Raw genomic sequence first — 21,375 nt, forward strand, 5'->3', positions numbered from 1 at the left:
TGAGTGATATTTAGAACATCCAATAATTTGATATTGAAATTTTTCCTAAAAATATAAATGTAAACATTGAGAAGGCATTATACGCAAATATAATCACTAAAGTATCCCAATAGAACACAAGAAAAGTGTAAGAAACCTGAGACACAATCACTAAGAGGAATTATTCAGTCACTAAAATAGATGTTGTGGAGCTGAGGTTGTGGCTCAATGGTAGCATGCTTGCCTAGCATGCATGAGGCACTGGGTTCAATTCTCAGTACCACATACAAATAAATAAATAAATAAATAAAGGCCCATTCACAACTAAAAAATAACTTTTTTAATATTGTTGTAGTTGGACACAATACCTTTGTTTCACTGATTTTTTTTTTTTATGTGGTGCTGAGGATTGAACCCAGGGCCTCACATGTGCTAGGTGGCGGTGCTACCGCTGAGCCACAACCCCAGCCCAACTAAAAAATAATTTAAAAAAATGGATGTTGTATAAAAACTAAGTAAACATAAGGAAATTCTTACAACAGGCATAATAACATGATAAAGTAAATATATGAACAGAATAATTACAAACTGGTTTAAAAAGTTATTTATGTATAGAGAAAGGAGTCAAAATTCAGAAGACTCTTATAGCAGCTATAGTATGATGATATCAGTTAAATTTTTCCTTTCTTTTATCTCCCAAATTACTTTAATACTGAGGAATATGCAACTAATACAAGAAAATTTAACATTAATCCTTTATGTCCTCAAAAGTGCAGCTGAAAATTTTCACAAATAGCTAAGAAGGAAAAAGCCATGAACAAACAAATACCTTTATTTTGTCTTTAAAGGTGTATACTCCAGTACACACGAGAGTAAGCAGGCTGCTTAAGTCCAGATCATAAAAGGTTACAAAAGATACTTAGGAAATAGTCATATAGAAAGCAAGATGGGGATAACATCCTTTCTTAAACAAGTACATTCCACACCAATCAGAGAGCTGTGGACCAAGTATCTTAAAGCTCAAGAGCCTACCATAGTACTGAGGTATAATAATTGATAAGAGGAGTCTTGCAAGCTTCCCTTTTGTCCAATTCTCATTGAAGTCTCATCCGTTTCTCAGGGGGACCTTTTGTGGTCACTGTCTGTTGGACATTCTTTGTGGTTTCCTTCTCCTCTGATTTTACAGTTTCTGGTATAGGTTCTGCCTCTTTCTTTGTTTGATCCACTGGACATCAAATGCAGATTTTTTTTTTTTAGAGGAATGAAGATGAAAGAATGAGATAAATTTAGACAATGGTTAATATGAACACTCTTTCAAATTCACTTTATTAAAAATATTTTCTTTAGTTGTAGATTAACACAATGTTTATTTTTCATTTATTTTGATGTGGTGCTGAGAATTGAACCCAGTACCTCACACATGCCAGACAAGCACTCTACCCCTGAGCCACAACCCCAGTCCTCAAATTCACTTTTAACTGCATATCTCAATTTCCACATTTACCTGTTTCCTCAGGCAGCTGTACTGAATAAGCTCAGGTTATAAACCTAATAACCTATTATTAACTCAAGGAAATATACAAAACTAGAGAAGAATACATGGCATTTAAATCAGACATCATGTATGTATGAGACATAATTATTCCATCAGTTCCACTGATAGTTTAATTCCTGTTTTCAGTGAAAAAACCACCTCAAATAACCTCAACTTCTTCATACCTCCTCAATATCTACTCCTTCCACTTAATTCATCTTTTAAATACTAGTATTACTATCACAGATACAATATGTACTGGCAATTCAGCAGATCTTAAAGGTTAGGAGTGAAAAACTACAATGGGAGAGTCTAAGAAAAAATAACCATGGCACATCTCACATGCATTAAACACGTTGTTTGGTCTATTTCAAGTTTAGTAAGAGTATCAGATGACCCATACCTGGAACAGGCTTTTCTCCAGACTTTTGCTATAATTTAAAAAACAGGGAGGGGGAGAAAAGAAATAAGAAACAGAATAGTAAGGTTAGCAAGGTTTTCTTCTTGATTTTACAAATCTTATTAAAATGACACCTCCATCCAAATTTGCATTATAAATGATTTCATGAAGAAATATTGCTGTTCGTGTTCCATAAAATATAAATCTGTCATTTTCTACTTCTCGAGAATACCCCATTCCAGAAAAGACAAATATAAAACTAAAACAGAATAAAACAACCATAAAACCCCTTGAACATCTAACAAAGCCCTCTGCTTCCACTTGCAGGTTACAATGCTTTACAATAGTAGTTAAGTAGAATCCAATGAGAAAAATAATGGAGACTTCAAGACTCCAGAGGCTTATTTGCTTGGAGGACATAAACTATAAGAAGAATAAAGTTTGGATGCAAGCATGGGAACTAAGGAGAGAAAAGAGGTATTTTCCTATGAGTGTAAGGCATGCAGCAAATGTTCCATTAAAAAATCAAAGTGCATAGCAAGGGCCTAAGCAACTCAGCAAGACCCTGTCTCTAAATAAAATATATAAAAGGGTTGGGGATGTGGCTTACAAATTAAGCACCCCTGGGCTCGATCCCCAGTACCAAAACAAAAACAAAAACAATTGAAGTGCAGGGAAAAGTGATGGGGACATCAGAGGTCAGGAACAAGAAATTCTTTAACTTGATTAGGCTCCATTGTCCAATCACACAAATTAAATGCTCTAAAATACCTTCTTCCTCTTCAAGGCTCACAGCTTACTACTCCCTCGAAGCCAGTGACACTTACATCCTATGCTTAAAAGCAAAATGTCAAAACAATAAAGTGCCAACACTACTTCCAATCTCCTTGCAAACTTACACCTTTCATTCACACATGCACGTGCACATACACATTTAAAGTATCTCAAAAGAAAAAAATAATTTCTTCATTTCTAAAGTTAATACCTTCATCTGTTTTCCAGATTTCTTTCTGAATTTAGATATCCTCCTACCTATTCCCATGACTCATATTCTGGTATCACATGCTCTAGATTCATGATGTCAACTGCCAAAATGCCCACTCCAATGGAAAATACTGTGAACATCTACACTCGACAAGACCAAAAGCTGAGCTCTATATTTTTACTCACTGTGCAGAAAAGGGTTACTATGGAAAGCCTGAAACTGCCATCCTGAGAAAACCCTGATTTGCAAGGTTGGCCCTTGGCTAGTATATCTAGGAACTTTAATTTTGGGAGGGTTCCCACCATCCTCTACCTGTTAATAGTAGCTGGCTGTGCCTAGACTATTTGTATAATGTAATTTATGCTGAATATCTACTTTCCTTCAGAAACTGTGGAATTTTGGTATGTGCTATACAAAGGGAATGTCCATGCTGAACCCATCTCCTTCCCTACCACAAAACAACAAAAAAAAAAAAAAAAAAAAAAAAAAACCTCGGGTGCTGAGTCTCTAATGGATTTCCCAGGGCAGAAATATACATTTTGCTGCATTTTTATTGTTGAAAAAGGAGTACATTTTGCATAACCTCTCATGGGAAGGAAAAAGTACAAGGAAGCCTATACATGGAATCCTATACACTCTACCTATGTCTTTTTCCTTTGTGATCTGGCTGTATATCCTTACCATATCACAGTAATAAATATCAGCCATTGAATACAACTATCTGACAAGTCCTATGAGTCATTCTAGCAAATCTCCAAAATAAGGGAGTGAGCAGAGGAATTCCACACACAGCCACATATCACCTATCTTGTGAATATATGAAGACTTAAACATGTCTCAAGTACTTTGGGGAAAAAATAATTTTTATCACTTTAAATGTATAGAAGGAAATGTATAGAGTAACACTGAAAGGAGTGAAAAAAATTGAGATGGGAAAATTTTCATATAGCTACTCTGAAGCATCTGAACACTACAAGACATTGAAATAACATCATTACTCACCCAACTTACACTGACTAATGTTTTCTAGTGAATACTGCTGGATAAACTAGAAGAATATGTTGAGGTGAGCAAAAAAGATGGGAGTGCCTTTCTGATCAAATGTAATGAGGACTTGGGATAAACCTCAATGAAGTAAGATCCTATTGTGTTCTAGCAGACTCTCAAAAAAATTACTGAAAATATATTCAGTACTATTCTAACTCCAGCAATAACAATAATTCAAATTCAGAAAAAGGAAACATCAAAGAAGCAGTCCAGACTTCAATATTCTCCTGTTCACCCCCTGATAAATCAATATCCCTAGGTACCAGAAACCCAGCTGTTAAAAACAATGGATAAGGAGAAGTTAAATTCTGAGCTACAAGTATTTTAGAAAAGACACTGTGTAGAGAATCAGATGTGACTGCGAGCTTGAAAACCTAATGCTTATTGTCCTTGATGGAGCCTGCCTGCAAACGGGATGTTCTGTCAAGGTCTAGATAAGGTAATGGCAAGCATACTTGCACACAAGATGTTTGCTGTCTTTGATGGAGCCTGCCCGCAAAAGGGATGTTCCATCAGGTTTAGATAAGGTAACAGCAAAAATGCTTGAAAACGAGATGTTTGCTGTCCTTGGCAGGGCTTTCCCGAAAATGGGATGTTCTGTCACGTGAGCTAGGAGGGTGCTAAGAAAATTTTTATCTATTCCTAACAAAGAGCAGAGCTCAGAATGATCTGGCCCAAGAGTAGATTAAGCCATTAAGCAAGTTACTTCTGATTAGAAAGTTACTTCTGTGTACTATGTTTAGCTAGCCTAAAGACCTGATTTATTGCTGTTGGAAGGCTGCCTTCTTTGTTCACAATACTATAAAAAGACTGCTGTATAAAATAAAGGAGCTTTTTTTTCTTCTGCTTCTTCTGCTTGTTTTTCTTTGCTCATGCTGACCTTCGAGTGAGTTATTTGAGGCAACACTGTGGGTAAACAGGAGTTCAAATGAGCTAAAAGTGGTCCTAGGAATATTTGCATCTCTAGGTTTAAGCAAGAAAGTTTTTGGTAGTTCTAGAGATAGCCATCATTTTCCTATTTTTGTTACATATTCTTTTGGGGGGAGTTAGCCATTGACCCCCTGCATAGTTAAAAGAAATGTGGGGTTCAAGAAAATGACAACATAGTGTATATGCTGTCAAACCTTTTAAAAGAAAAATGTAATGTAAATAACTTACTGAAATAATATGAGGACTGGAGTTTGCTTGAAAATAACTGGGAAGAAGTGGAAAAAAATGAACCATGTTTGATAAATGTTGAAGCAAGGCAATAGGTACATGGGAGTTTCTATCCCCACCCCCCCCCACCTTTTTTTATGGTACCAGGATTGAAGCTAAGGCCTCATGCATGCTAGGCAAACACTCTACCACTGAGCAATATCCCCAGTTCCTTGCTTTTCATTATTCTATTTTTGTATATTTTTGAAATTTTCATGTTCTATAAGATTATGCTTTTTTTGTTTGAAGAGCTAAGTCTATGTCTAGCTCATCAGGACAGAATAGCATAAATGATTCAAGGCAGGACTCTCAGCCAGAAAAATAGAGTATTCACTCATCAGAGTACCTCAGAACCCAAACACAGAAGTTGCTGAATATTCTGAAGGTTATTCAATGTAAACAAAATCCTAACAACTATATTTCAACAAAAATCTACTGTTTTTCCTATATTCTGAATTCTGGCTAACAAGCAATACCTAGTCTAATTCTAGGCCTCAAACACCATCTTTAATGCCAATCTTACCAAACCCACCCTCCAAATTTAAGTTATCCTAACTGAAATATCTCTTGAATCTGTCTCTTCTCTATCCCATGTCCACAGAATAAATTTAGACTTTCTTCAACCTAAATTCCTTGACTCCAAACTTCAGCCTCCTAAGCATCCCCTACATTGTTATTAGTTATCTTTCTATAATACAAAGTGAAGATGATCATCCTCTTATCCTTGGAGAAAATACTTGCCAAGAACCTCAGTGGGTGCCTGAAACTATAGTAGTACCAAACCTATATATACTATGTTTTCCCTACAAATACCTATGATAAAGTTTAACTTAATAAGAGATTAACAACAATAAGTAATAATAAAACAGAACAATTAAAACAATATATTATAATAAAAGTTACATGAATGTGGCTTCTTTCTAAAAATCTTACTGTACCATACTCACAATTCTTTGATGTGAGATGATGCCTATATTATATGAAGTGAGGTGAATGACATAAACAATTTAACATAGTATTAGACTACTATTGACCTTCTCATGATATGTCTCCTTAAATCAGGTTAAATACTGCTGTAATCAAGTTCTTCATTAGCAAACAGCCTCTCCAATAATTTTTATATTCTTTAATCCAAATTCCTAAATCTGTGTAAACATCCCTTACTTCTAGTAAATGGCTAAGTATCACTAATTTCAGGAGATCCTTTGCTGAAGTCTTCATATAGACTCAGTGCTTTCTTGTGCAACACAATGTTCATCAGAATGTGTTTAGTGTTCTAATGTTCCACTTACAAATTTAATGGCTTTTGCATCTTAATTAAGCACTTAAACACTGCTGTTTTAATTACAGTTGGGAGTTTTGACAGCAAATCTAACATAAATTTCTCTTTTCCTTCCTCACATTATCACAGATAGAAGATCCATTATTACCATACATCTTAGCAATCACAGCATATAATTATCTTTAAGTTGAGAACTTTTTTCTTTTCGCTTGAAGTAAGCACTTTACAGCTTACTTTAGCATATGCAAACTATCAGCATAACTATTCTTGTGCTTTGGAGACATTAAGTAAAATAAGGGTTACATTAACACAAGCACTGTGATGAAACAACTGATAACCAAGACAGCTACTAAATGACTAATGGGTAAGTAGCACACACAGTGTGTATCTACTGGACAAAGGAATGATCATTTACCAGGAGGGACACAGCAGAATGGCATAAGATTTCATCACACTACTCAGCACAGGATGCAATTTAAAACTTGCAAATTATTTATTTGTATAATTTTCCACTTAATATTTTCAGACCATGGTTGAAATAGCTGAAACTGCAGAAAGCAAAATCATATATACGGGGACTACTATATATTATTCTCCTGTAACTACTTTTAAAAATTCCATTAGGTATCTATTGCCGTAAGTAATAGAAATATTAGCTGGTCACTAAAAGTGACCTTGAAGATAGGGAAGAGAAATATTCTAATACACTAGTGTTTTGGAGTATGCACTTAAAATGTATACATTAAAGGGCTTGGGATGTAACTGACTTAGAGTGCATGTATACACAAGGCTCTGACTTTGATGTACAGAACTATCAATATGTATTTGTGTATATACACGTATATATGTGTGTTTGCATATGTATACACACACACAATATTTAACACTGATTTGACTTATCTCCAATGATAATAGCTATTATTTTAATACTTCAAGTACCTCTGAATGCACCTGGAAGCCTGCTATGTTTATGGAGGTGGTAATGAGTTATAGGTTTAAAATAGTGAATCCTGTTCTTCAGGAATAAACCCAAATTTCTTTGCATGGCATACAAAATCATTCTCAATTTGACCTTCATTTTGATGTCTCATCTTCCATTATTATTCCCTTTCTTCCTCAAAGCATTTTTCAATTTCTCGGCACATGTTTACTAATACTCTTCACCTTTCTGTTTTTCTATTACTATTTTTTAGATCAGCATTACTCAAAAGAAATGAGTGAAACATCAGTGTTTACAGCAGCTCAATTCACAATAGCTAAACTATGAAACCAATCTAGGTGCCTTTCAACAGATGAATGGTTAAAGAAATTGTGGAATATATGCACAACAGAATAGTAGTCATCTTTAAAGAAGAATGAAATTATGGCATTTGCCAGTAAATGGATAGAACTGGAGAATATCATACTAAGCAAAACCACCCAAAGAACCAAAAGCTGACTGTTTCTCTGTTATATAGATGTTAATTCACAATAAGGGGGAGAAGGGGAAATAGAGGTATTTTGGACTAGACAGAGAGGAGTGAAGGGAGGGAAGGGGGCACAAGGGTAGGATTGATAGAATAAATTGGACATTATTACCCTATGTGCACATATGATTACATGACCTGTGTAACTTTACATCTGTAAACCAGATGAATGAGAAGTTATACTACATTTATGTATGATGTATCAAAATATATTCTAGTGTCATGTATAACTAATTAGATCAAAAGAAATGAGTTACAAAAGCAAGTTATATCTATAATTTTAAATTTCTTTTTAATATATATACTGTTTTAGTTGTAGATGGGCACAATACCTTTATTTTATTATTTGTGTGGTGCTGAGGATCGCCTAGTGCCTCACACGTGCTAGGCAAGCATTCTACCATGGGGTCACAATCCCAGCCCAATTTTAAATTTCTTAGTCACATTTTTAAAAAGAAACAAGATTATTATATTTCATTTGATGAAATACACCTAAAAATTTTTTTTTGGTTTGTCTTTAAAATCTAGTACATTTTACCTTTATATCACAATTCAATCTGGACTAGCTGTGTTTTCAGTGCTCAATACATGTGCCCAGTGGCTACTGTACTGAACACTGAACATCCAGGTGTTCCTCCCTCAGTCTACTTGGCAAATACTCACTGAAAAATGGCCAACCACAACTAACCTCTTAAATCCAATAGTGGTTGCTCATCACCTGGCATACAGCTATAATTCATTCATTTACTTACTCAACAAACATTGTTCCATTTTCAAATATAATTCACCAGATTTTTCTAAACAGGCTTTCTTGTCCTATATTCCAATTTGCATCCTCTGCTCCCTTCACTACCAGATAACCATTCCAATAACACATGTTTCTCACTATAAAAGGTCTGCAAAAGAGGAAGGGGAGATCTACTCTAAAGTCATCCCATAGTATGAAACACTTCATTTAATTTAAAACTACCTTTGAAAATCCTTTAAATAGCTTCAAGGAACAACAGTATACATTATCGTAGATATACACAATCCTATAAAGTTCCATAAGAACAAAGACTAACCATGAAAATGACATATTCATATAATCCATCTCTTAACCACTTCATTTTAAAAGTTCATTTAGTGGGACAGCAGATGGGTTTACTATTGTAACCACAACAGTAATATATATACCACACTGTGGAATTCATATAACTTAAATACCAATATGGTGTAACTCAATTAGTATTCCCACTTACCCCTTTACTAGACCAAACCCTCTATCACAAACGTTCTATTAGTTTTGGGGGAATATCAAGGATTGAACTCAGGGACACTCAACCACTGAGCCACAACCCCAGCCCTATTTTGTATTTCAGTTAGAGACAGGGTCTCACTGAGTTGCTTAGCACCTGGCTTTATTTTTTTTTTTTTAATATTTTTTTAGTTCGTGGTGAACCTTTTATTTATTTATTTCTATATGGTGCTGAGAATCGAATCAAGGGCTTCACACATGCTAGGCAAGCACTCTGTCACTGAGCCACAACCCTAGCCCTAATACTTTTTTGTTTGTTTGTTTGTTTGTTTTCAGTTGTAGATGGACACAATACCTTTATTTATTTATCTTTATATGGTGCTGAGCATCGAACCCAGGGCCTCATACATGCTAGGAAAGCGCTATACCACTGAGCCACAACTCCAGTCCTGCACTTTGATTTTTCTTTTTTTTTTTTAATTGGTTGTTCACAACATTACAAAGCTCTTGACATACCATATTTCATACATTAGATTCAAGTGGGTTATGAACTCCCAATTTTTACCCCAAATGCAGATTGCAGAATCACGTCGGTTACACATCCACAATTTTACATAATGCCCTATTAGTAACTGTTGTATTCTGCTACCTTTCTTATCCTCTACACTTTGCTTTTTCTGAGGATGGCTTTGAACTCAAAATCCTCCTGTCTCAGCCTCCCAAGCTGCTGGGATTACAAGTGTACACCACCATGCCCCACCTATTATTTTTTGTTACAAAAGAATTCCATCATTTAAGGAGCTTAATACTTACTATAACAGGCTAGAAAGTCAGCTTGTAGAGTGAAAAGAATATGAGTTTTATATTCTAATTTTGTCACTTTCTGAATTAGAGTATTATCTACATGCCAGCCTCATAGTTTACAAGATTTAGTAAGGAACACAACCCCCTTTATTCATTTCTTCCATTTAGTCTTCTGATACCTTCCCTTTGATTCAGAGGTAATTTTTTAACTACTCAGGAAAACCAGTCATTTTAGGTCATACTTGAAACAGTTGTCAATTTAAAATAAACATGTATGTCACCAAAAAAAAAAAAAAAAAGTCAAATTAAAATTAGCCACACATAGTCATTACCTGCACAAACTTGGGTGGAAATTTCTGTCTAAGATCTACAAGTAAAGCATCCACACGCTGTCTCTGAAAAATAGAGCTTGGTTCTTCTTTCCTTTTGGCTTTAGGCTTGACTTTATCTATTAAAATATGAAATCCAAATCAAAACATTGCCTGCCTAATCAGTTTGTTGTGTCATCTTACAAATCTTGACCCACTTAGAAATATTTGAACTTCATTGTTGTGGTGGGGGAGGGGTATTAGAGATTAAACCCAGGACTGCTTCACCCATCCCCAACCCTTTTTATTTTTTATTCTGAGACAGAGGCTCGATAGGTTGCGTAGGCCCTTGCTAAATTGCTGAGATTGCCCTGAAACTTGTGATCCTCCTGCCTCAGCCTCCTGAGTCACTGGGATTATAGGCATCCACCATCGCACAAGGCTCAAACATCATTATTTTCAATGGCTGCTATACCAACACAATTCCCCATATATGCTAAACACAGCACATAATAATGAATTTTTCTTCTTTTTTGGCAAAAATACTGATATTGAACCCAGGTGTGTTCTTCCTCTGAGCTGCATTCCCAGTTGTTTTAGTCAGTATGTATGTATGTATGTATGTATGTACTTATTTATTGCTGCTGTAACTAAAGGACCTGACCAGCAAAACTGTAGAGGAGGAACAGTTTACTTGAGGGCTCACAGTGTTAGAGGCCTTAGTCCATAGAAGGCCGGTTCCATTCCTGGGGGCTTGATATAATGCAGAACATCATGGTGGAAGAGTGTGGCAGGGGGAAGCAACTCACATGATGAACAGAAAGCAGAGAAAGAGTTCTCCACTTGCCGGATACAAATGTATATCCCAAAGCCACACCCCAATTCCCCCTTTCTCCAGCCTCACCCTACCACTCAATCCCTATCAATTAATTCACTGATTGGGTTAAGACTCTCAAATCCAATCATTTCTCCTTGGAACCTTCTTGCACTGTCTTTTATGTAAGCTTTTGGGGGACACCTGACATCCAAACCATAATACCAGTCCTTTTAATTTTCCATTTTGAGACAGGGTCTTACAAAGATGGCAAGGCTTACCTTAAATTTGCAATCCTCCTGCCTCAGTATTCCAAGTAACTAGGATTACTGGAGTTCATCACCATGCCTAGCAAATGATGTTCAATTCTAAAACTTAAGAAGCTGACATACATATCTTTTAAAGATACACAGTTTCAGTATATAAACATGGGTAGACTGTTTTAAGCTTTAATTACCTAAATTACAATCCAGATTATTGGTCTGAAATTGTTTTTGTATATTGTTAGCATATTGTGTGATCTTTTTCCAAAAAATCTTCTAGCAGCAAATGGAATAAGCATGTTTCACAAACTTAAGTTACCATGCTCAATTATACTGTGATCCACTGAACAAAACAAAAACAGATCACAAAAACAAGGAAAAAAAAAAAAAGAACCTAAAAGAGAAATTGTAAAGTTATTCACATATGAGATTTGCACTGGTAGCAGGAAGGATATTGGGGAACTATCTCTTAATGAAGGATTCCAGATAAGTATTAGTCCAAACTTTCTTAAGGTAAGGTAAAATAGCCCATGGGACAACTAAGACAAACTTTCCAACATCAAATGTTGTTGCCTACAGCTACTATTAGGAATTAAAACAACTATATCTGAAAACCATTCCAAAGGTCTGAATTCTATATAATGGCTACCTTTCCCATAGTAATGTATTATGAGTTGTCATGCTCAGAGAAGGAAAAGCCAGATATAAAAACACATTTCTGGGAATAGGTTTTCCTGGTAAAATATGGTGGAAAAGTGTTATAGTTTGAATATGAGATGTCCCCAACAGCTCCTGGGTTAATGCAGGAATATTCCGAGATAAAATGATTAGTTATGAAAGCTATAACCTAACTGGTCCATCATAGTTTGAGTAGACTAACCTTGTGTTAACTGTAGGCTGATAGGACTTGACTTGAGGAGGTGGGTCACTGAGGGAGTACTCCAGAAAGGTTCATCTTCCTTGCGGCTCCTCCCCACTCTTTGCTTCTCTGCAGCCATGAGGTAAACAATTTTCCTCCGCTACTGCCCTCCAGCCATAATATTCTGCCCCACCTTGGTCTGGAGTAATGAAGTCTGCTGACCATGGCCTAAATCTCTAAAACTGTGAGCTAAAAATAAAGTTTTCCTCCTGTAAGTTGTTCTTGTTGGGTATTTTGGTCACAGCAACACAAAGCTGACTAACACAAGAACAGTAATAGGTAAGCAACCATGGGAACTAGGGAACCTGATACTATGACAGATGATAACATAGAATCAGAAAACAGTCTGGTCATCTGGAAATGGAGATCTAAAGGCAACACCACTATTCCCCACTTTGAAGAGTGGAAGATAAAGGGTTCCAAATTCCAAGATGACTCAATAGTTAGGTAAGTAGGAAACATCTTTGCTTTTCTTCATCACTGTCTCTCCTCTTTATGCTCCAAATATTTCAAAACCTTGAATTACCTTCACAAAGATTATCAGCTATCTATCAGAATAAATTATGTTTCTATATGAAACTTTTTATTACCACATGTAGTATATGAATCACAACTGTAACAATGTCACTACCCTATGAAAAAGTAAAGCACACCTGAAAAATGTTAATAGTCATCATCCTAAAGAAAACAGCTTCTGTATTTCCAGAGACTCTGAAGGTTGAGGCTAGAGAATCACAAGTTCAAAATCAGCTTCACCAATTTAGACCCTGTCTCAAGATAAAAATAAAAAGGGCTAGGGATGTAGCTCAGTTGTAGAACACCCCTGGGTTCAAACCTAGTACCACAAAAAAAAAAAAAAAAAAAAAAAAAAGTTTCATCCTTAGAGGCTCAAAAACCATTTTAGAAGGGCTTAGGTGTTCTACATACCTTGCTCTTCATGATCTTTGAAGTGCCACCAATATCCTTTAGAAGGATGATATCGACAGTATGACATAGCTTCATCGAAAGCTGACTGGATGCCATGCACTGCAGTAAGCTTGTAATAAGAAAACAAATTCTAAATTTCTTACTAGGTCAACCAAATTTCCAAAAGTAAATAGTCACAAAATGTTACATATGCAAAGACAGCAATTGTGTACTTTTTAGAACTTAATTAAATTAGTATATAACTGGAGCTATACTGTATTGGTTCCAGGATTTCTCAGATACCAAATTCATATATACTCAAATTCTTTATATAAAATGAATTATAACCTACATACACATTCCTATATACTTTAACTCATTTTTAGAATACTTATCAAAATGTTATAATGTTATGTAAATAGTTATTATAATGTATTATTAGGGAAATAATGACAAGAAAATAATCTGTATGTGTTCAGCACAGGTGTATTTCTTTTTTTTTTTTTAATGTATTTTCATTGTACAGTGGTTAAATCCATGGATGTGAAACTGTGAATACAGAAGGCCAACTGTGTGTATTAGTATTGATTTGGCCTAAAGTAAACAATGTTCAAGACATTCCAATAGTACTTTATACCACTTACACAAAAGAGCTCCTACTTGATTCTTAGAAACAGGGCAGCTAAACTGAAAGTTTTCTTTTGTGTTAAGAACACTTACCACTCTGGAGTTTATAACTGATCCCAAGTCTGGTGCCTGATAGATCACTCCAGCAATGATATAGTAATCAGCTAGTGGGATAACTAAAGCATAAGGGGAAAAAAAATGTTTATGAACCAGCTATGAGCACAAACTGCTAGATTTTCACAAAAAAGAACAACTAAAATTTGACATTTGCCATATTGCATCTTAAGCAAGGTTTGGCAATTCCTGTTTTTGTAAATAAAGTGGTACTGGAAAACAGCCATAACCATTCATTACATATTACCTATGGCTGCTTTGGCAATAGTTGCAAATCTGGCTGGGCTTGGTGGCGCATGCCTGTGATCCCAGTGGCTCAGGAGGCTGAAACAGGACTACCATGAGTTCAGAGCCAGCCTCAGCAACGGCGAGGCGCTAAGCAACTCAGTGAGAGCCTATCTCTAAATAAAATACAAAATAGGGATGGAGATGTGGCTCACTGGTTGAGTTCCCCTGAGTTCAATCCCCAGTTTAAAAAAAAATAAGTTGAAAATCTGTCAGAGTCTAAGGCCTACAAAGCCTAAAGAAGTTACTTACTCTCGGCCAGGTAGTATTATAGGCCTATAATCATAGCAACTCAAGCCGACAGAGGCAGAAAGATTTTAAGTTTAAGGCCAGCCTTGACAACTCAGATTCTGTCTCAAAATAAAAAAGGCCAGGGATGTAATTTCAGTGGTAAAGCACTCTTGGGTTCAATCCCCAGTACAAAATAAAAAATAATTTACTCTCTGGCTCTTCACAGAAAAAGTATGTCGACTCTTACACAACAGCAGTGCTTGACAAATAAATACAACTGAATCACATTAAATCAGTTTAATGTGCATCTGGATCTCTTTAAAATGAGATGCTTATTTGGTAAGCATATTGCATTTCTAACAAGTTTCCAAGTACTGCTGATGCTCTGGTCATTCAACCTAACTTTTGGGAGTAAAACCTTTAAAGCAAAAGATTACCCCAGGGCTGAGTCCTAAGGAATATGACAGCTGCTATTTAGCCAGATGCCATTCTATGCAGCTTCTATATTCTGAATTCTTTCATATGGTCTTGACTTTCTTCCAAGGTTCTCTGATTCTCTGTAACGCATGCATTTTGAAAATAAATTGGATTCTGGAACCACAACTTCTTTAGCGAGTCATTCTCTGAAATCAATACTAAGAGTTGTTTCTAAATGTCTTGATGAGGGTATCTAATTGGGAGTTATAGCTGAGACAGAATAGCACTACCTGGCCTCTTATTCTATTAGTGTTTGGAGAGTGGTCCTTGGGCATGTTGCAAAAGCCCCAGCATGGCTTTTTAAACATTTCCTAAAAGAGAGTTATGCCTGCTTTACCAGCCTACTCAGAAAAAATGTACAGTGAGTATGCAGGCACCTGATTTCCTTCTGGGAGTCTGGAATTCTGTAGAGGATGCCTATTTGATGAATCCTCAAAAAAATATTCTGGGTCCAGAGTCTCAAATGGGCTTCTCTGAGCAGATATGTGACTACATCTCACTGGTGAATGGAGAGCACACTTAGTGTGGTTCCTCACAAGAGGAAAAGCACAGAAAATTTGCACACAGATTCATATAGACTCTCCCTTATCTTTTTTCATTACTAATCTGGTTGTGCATTCTTATTTATGTTCATATATATATACACACACACACACACACACACACACACACACACACACAGCAACATACTGAAAATTATGTGATCCTGGGGACTCAGCAAACAGAACTCAATCCAAAAAATAAGAAATAAATAATGGTATTTTTAAAGAAAATAATGCCTGAAGTTTACATATCTTACCTTGAGCAGGGGACTGCCGCTGTTGCTTCCGAATGATGAAAAGAATGGGCTCCTGAGCATGTAAAAGGATATACTCGACTCCAACCATCTGACTAAAACAGAGAGAAACCCAGAGATCTCTGAATGCCCACAATTTTGTAGAACAATCTAAAAGTGCAGCAACATTTTAAATAGGATTAAAACTGCCTATGTTTGATGTTAAAACCTGGCAGTCAAATAGAACTGGCTGCTTTTCCAGAGAGGTGATATAAAGTTAGATTGTTTTGTTTTGTTTTGTTTTTGGTACCAGGGATTGAACACAGGGTGCTTAACCTCTGAGCCACATCCCTAGTCCTTTCTAATTTTTTGAGACAGGGTCTCACTGAGTTGCTTAGGGCCTTGCTAAGTTGCTGAAGCTGGCTTTGAAATTGCAATCTTCCTGCCTCAGCCCTGATCCCAAGACCGACTACAGGCATGTGCCACTACACCTGGCAAGATTTACTTTTAAGCAACAAAATTTTTCTACAAAAAATCACCATAAGGGACTGGGGTTGTGGCTCAGTGGTAGAGTGCTTGAGGCACTGAGTTTGATCCTCAGCACCACATAAACGTAAAATAAAGATACTGTGTCCACTTAAAAAAAAACTAAAAATAAATATTTTTTTAAAAATCAGCATGAATTTAAATCTGAGTAATTCAGGCAGAAAAGTGAGCTGAAAGTATCTTTTTCAAAAAGGCATTCAAAATACTATGGTGCTTCCTAATCAAGAACTATAAATATATATAAAAAATAAAAATAAACATGAAGACCCAACTGTACATTTTATCCAAAACACCAAAGATTTTATCCTCACCCCAACACATTTTTTTGACCTGCAACAAAAAGCCATTCATAATGCCATAGAAATTAATTTCCTAAAACCCACCCCCACAGTATTTTGGGGACAAATGCAGAATTATTATATATAGTTTCAGAAATGTTTTTAATAGCAATAAATTCTTGATTATTTTGCATCCTAAGTCTAAAGAATCTTGATTGTGTTTAACTAAAATTATATTTTCTTTATTTGTCATACAGAGAAAGACCTATTACAAACCAGAAAACATTAAATTAGATTTAAAGGGGACAATAATCACAATTGTATGATTGAGAAGAAGCTGCATTGCTAAAAACACTCAGAACAACATTTAAACTTGTTATTATTTTAAATAAACATTGTTATTTAGAAGAGTTATAAGTTACAAGAGACTTCTAATAATTTCCTTGAACGTCATATTTATAAAAAACGCACACAAAATTTCAGTTTCTTTACCAAATCTTGTACTTCATGATCCATAACTTAAAAGAATGTGTACTACAAAATCTCTAGTCCGCAAAGATGTTACCTTCTTAAAATAACTTACTTCAGGTGTTCTAATGTTAGCCTCTGCATTTTGACCACTTCATTATTACATGTCCTGTCATAAAAAGGATTACTTCTTTCTGAAAAGTAATCCAGGACACTACCACTGTTCAAAATGGGGATCCAAGAGCTGTCAACCCAAGAGATTCCCAGGAGATTATCTACAGGGGGGAAAAAATAATAATAAAGAATCAGAAAAGCAAAAGAATCTAATCCGAGACATCCTTATGCATCTAATATAGTAGGCACCATGAATAAAAGAATAACATGAATACTAATCTATGTACTAAACAGAAGAGAGAAATATGCAAGAAAACAATGACAACACAAAATAAAGTGTTAGAATATCTAAGTATTAGAATTAGGGTATGAATAATTTGAAAGCACCAAGGAAGGATAAGAATTCCTAGGGAATACCTAGATTTTTCATTGAGGGGAGGTGGGTTTTAGCTCTTTGAGAATCACATGGAGGAAAATCACAGGAAGGTATGAAAATATATGCATATGTTTAATACATTTTTACTTTACATAGTATATACATGAATACGTAAAATATGTTAAAAGAGTAATTTGATTAAGTGAGGGAATATTAAGATTAGAGATCTAGAAAGTTCTTTTTAAAAATTGGAAATCCTGGGGCTGGGGTTGTAGCTCAGTGATAGAGTGCTTGCCTAGCATGTGTGAGGCCCTGTATTTGTTCCTCAACACTACATAAAAATAAATAAAAGTTATTGTGACCATCTACAACTAAAATATATATTTTTTTTAAAAAGAGAGAGAGAGAGAGAGAGAGAGAGAGAGAATTTCTTAATATTTATTTTTTAGTTTTCGGCGGACATAACATCTTTGTTTCTATGTGGTGCTAAGGATTGAACCCGGGCCGCACGCATGCAAAGCGAGCGTGCTACCGCTTGAGCCACATCCCCAGCCCCTATATATATATTTTAATTGGAAATCCTGCCAGGCATGGTGGCATATCCCTGTAATCCCAGTTACTCGGAATGCTGAGGTAGGAGGATCACAAGTTTTGAGGCCTAGGTAACCTAGACCCTGTCTCAAAGTGAAAAACGAAAAAAAAAAAAAAAAAGGGCTGGGCATGCAGCTCAGTGGTAAAGCACCCCCAGGTTCAACCTCCAATACCCTCCCCTCCAAAAGGTAAATTTTGAGTTTTTATTTGTTGGCATATAATTCAAAAATTTCAAACACATTCACAGCCAGCAGTTTGAGATCTCTCAATAGGAACAAATAAGTTTAGGAGCTATTATTATAGACAAGATGATAACATGTCAAAATTAGGGGGCAAATGATTAGGTAAAATTCCCTTCTTATCACATCGTTTAATATTTCAGAGTAGAATTAATTAAATTTTAAAAAGACATAGTAAATAGACACCTTGAATGAATGACTTTTTATTGTCTACTGACTATGATAAATAGGCCTAAATTGTGAATATCAAAATACCTATATAACCTGGGTATGGTGGCACACACCTGTAATCCCAGCGCTTGGAGGCTGAGGCCCTAAGCAACTCGGTGAGACCCTATCTCAAAATAAAATATAAAAAGGGCTGGAGATGTGGCTCAGTGGTTAAGTACCCATGGGTTCAATCCCTGGTACCAAAAAAAAAAAAAAAAAAAAAAAAATCTATATAATAGTAGTTGAAAAACTTCAGCATCCCCTATATTGCAATTGCTTCTGGTATCTTTAAAGAAGTCAGAAGAAATTCAAGGTGACAAGCAATGCTGAGCAAAATAAATCAAATGAAAAAAAGTTCAAATATTTATTTTAAGTAAAAATGTAAACTATGCTTTGTGTGCTCTAAAACATAGGTGGAGACAAACAGATGAAGTATGCTGATGAGCAAATAATTAGTATGTTCATCATCAATATATCATGCCATAACCAAATATACAACAGAACAAGAAATAACATTTTCTGAAAATGATGTTTTTTCTAATGCAAGGCAATTTAGGATAATCATTAGCTTTAAATTCAATGGTTCAATTATTAACAGTTTTATTTATAACAAAATTACTTACACTTTTCTTTTAATTTCCAAGGAAAATTGTCTCTTTTTCTCCCTAAAAATGTTTCTTGTGTGTCTTTACTTTTCTAAGCATTGCCACTGTCTTCTCTACCAGGCTCTCATCATTTTAAATCCTTACCTATTAATTCTCCATAATTGTTGGTAGGTAGGATCTATAATTATACATACTAGACTATATATGTAAAACACTTAGCACACTGTAATAGCCCAATAAATTTCAAATATGTTGATGGTGGTGGCAGCTTTTTCTCTGTCCTTAACAGCAATTTTTGCACGTTTTTGTTATTAATACCTGTAACTCAGAAATACAAATGTGCTTCCATTAAACTCTTTTGAGTTTTTACTCATCAGCAACTTTCACAGGACCTGATTCACAGTAATGAGCAAATGCTTATTAGTTCACGACTGAGGGCCAAGGACAAGTATGATGTGCTTTAGTAATCATACATCTTTTTCAACTCATTAACACAGACTCCAATATTCAAGAATGTTCATCTTCAAAATGGTTGATATTAAGAATATGGGCTACAGCTAGAAAACCACATAATTATCTATTTCCACTTGGAAAGTATCTGTGACTACAGCCTCATAAAGACTGCAACCACTTCTTACTACCTTCATTGTTACACTCTACTTTAAAACTACCTCCTAATTGCCACATATTGCAGAAGTGGCCTACTAACGGATTTCTCTAATTCTACTCTTGACCTCCTTCAATGTTTTCAGCAGCCAAAGTGATTTTTATTAGGAGAAAGAAAAATAAAGAAGTCGTCAGAACAGGTCATCCCTCTAGTGAAACCCTTCCATGACTCTCCATTTCACTCAGAGGAAAAGCCAAAGACCTTACCCCAGTCTGACACCCCTCTAATCCAATCTCCTTCCCACATCATCTCTACTTCACCCCTAGCTATACCAACCTTCTTGCTGTTCCTCTAATACACTTCTATCTTAGAGCCTTTACTATGACCCTAACAAATCTAAATAAAAAGTAAAACATCACAAAAGCCAAACATCTGAATATAGTTGTATGGAATAAATGTTTCTCTCATCAGCAAAACAGCCTTTTGACATAGCTCAAGTACAGCATTCTAACAAACTGAAAGTAACCAAGGCAGGCATTTGAAATAATTACTTACAATGAAAGACAAACAGGTAAAAAACATGATCCAGAAATGCTGACGATCACTTAAGAACTATCAGTAAGTCTTCTAGACCTCAATTTGATTAACATAGAAAAAGGCGCCTCACAGCCTCACAAACATTTCAAAAATCAAGTACAAACCAAAAAAAAAAAAAAAAAAAAAAAAGTCTTCCTGCTACCCAAGATCAAGGAAGCAATTAAGAGGTCACATCTCCATATGTTTACTCACAAATAGAACAAATATTTGAATGCCTCTACTATTCAGCTGTGAAAAAGAAACAACCCTGCCCTCAATAACTAGTGGGTGTTCAATGGAAGGTATTACAAACCCAAAAATAAAATTTACCACAGAAACACTTCCCATCCAGACACCCATGGGGTATGACCTAAAGAATAAGGTGGCCCAACAAAAACGTACATGAGAGAAAAGACAGTCATTTTAACAAATGGTGCTGTGAAATCTGGTTATCCATATGCACAAAAATCAACCCAAAATGGATCAAAGACCTAGGAAGTAGACCAGAAACCATGCCGCTTCTAGAAGAAAACACAGGGTCAATAACTCAGCATACCGGAACAGGCAACAACTTTCCCATAAGATCTCAGAAAATAATCCTAAGAGTTAATAAGTGGGATGGCATCAAATTAAAACACTTCCACAGCAAAAGAAACAATTATGAATGTTAATAGAGAACCTACAAAATGGGAAAGTCTTTTCTAGCTACTCTTCTGATAGAGGATTAACATCTAGAATATATAAAGACCTCAACACCAAAAAAAAAAAAAAATTACTAAATGGGCAAATAAAAATTTCTCAAAAGAAATATAAATGGCCAACAAATATATGAGAAAATGTTCAACCTCATTAGCAATTTGGGAAATGTAAATCAAAACTACATTGAGATTTAACTTCACACCAGTCGGAAGGGCAGTCATCAAGAATACAAATAATAAATGTTGGAGAGGATGTGGAGGAAAAGGGACACATTTATACTGTTGGTGGGACTGTAAATTAGTACAACCACTATAAAAATCAGTACAGAGATTCCTGAAAACACTAGACAGGGAACCACCAAATGACCCAGCTATACCACTCCTGGATATTTATTCTAAAGAGTTAAAGTCATTCTA

The 21,375-nt window shown here is 35.5% G+C and overlaps 1 protein-coding gene across 3 annotated transcripts in view; it reads right to left on the reverse strand.

Moving 5' to 3' along the window:
- MED6 (mediator complex subunit 6) overlaps positions 1-21,375 on the reverse strand; it is a 133,416-nt gene that overhangs the window by 109,602 nt on the left and 2,439 nt on the right. The window contains exons 2-8 of one of the 3 annotated variants that reach the window (XM_081292238.1): positions 17,058-17,217; positions 15,675-15,766; positions 13,862-13,944; positions 13,163-13,271; positions 10,264-10,379; positions 1,917-1,944; positions 792-1,204 (exon numbers count right to left, since the gene is read on the reverse strand). In XM_081292238.1, the coding sequence (XP_081148364.1) occupies positions 1,074-1,204; positions 1,917-1,944; positions 10,264-10,379; positions 13,163-13,271; positions 13,862-13,944; positions 15,675-15,766; positions 17,058-17,217 (719 nt within the window). In that variant the 3' untranslated portion in view covers positions 792-1,073. Of the gene's footprint in view, positions 1-791; positions 1,205-1,916; positions 1,945-10,263; positions 10,380-13,162; positions 13,272-13,861; positions 13,945-15,674; positions 15,767-17,057; positions 17,218-21,375 lie in introns of those variants that run through there. The other 2 variants (XM_081292240.1, XM_081292239.1) reach the window with 2 other exon arrangements.

Source organism: Spermophilus citellus (assembly GCF_964194105.1).
Source record: "Spermophilus citellus genome assembly, chromosome: 4".
Classification (NCBI taxonomy): domain Eukaryota; kingdom Metazoa; phylum Chordata; class Mammalia; order Rodentia; family Sciuridae; genus Spermophilus; species Spermophilus citellus.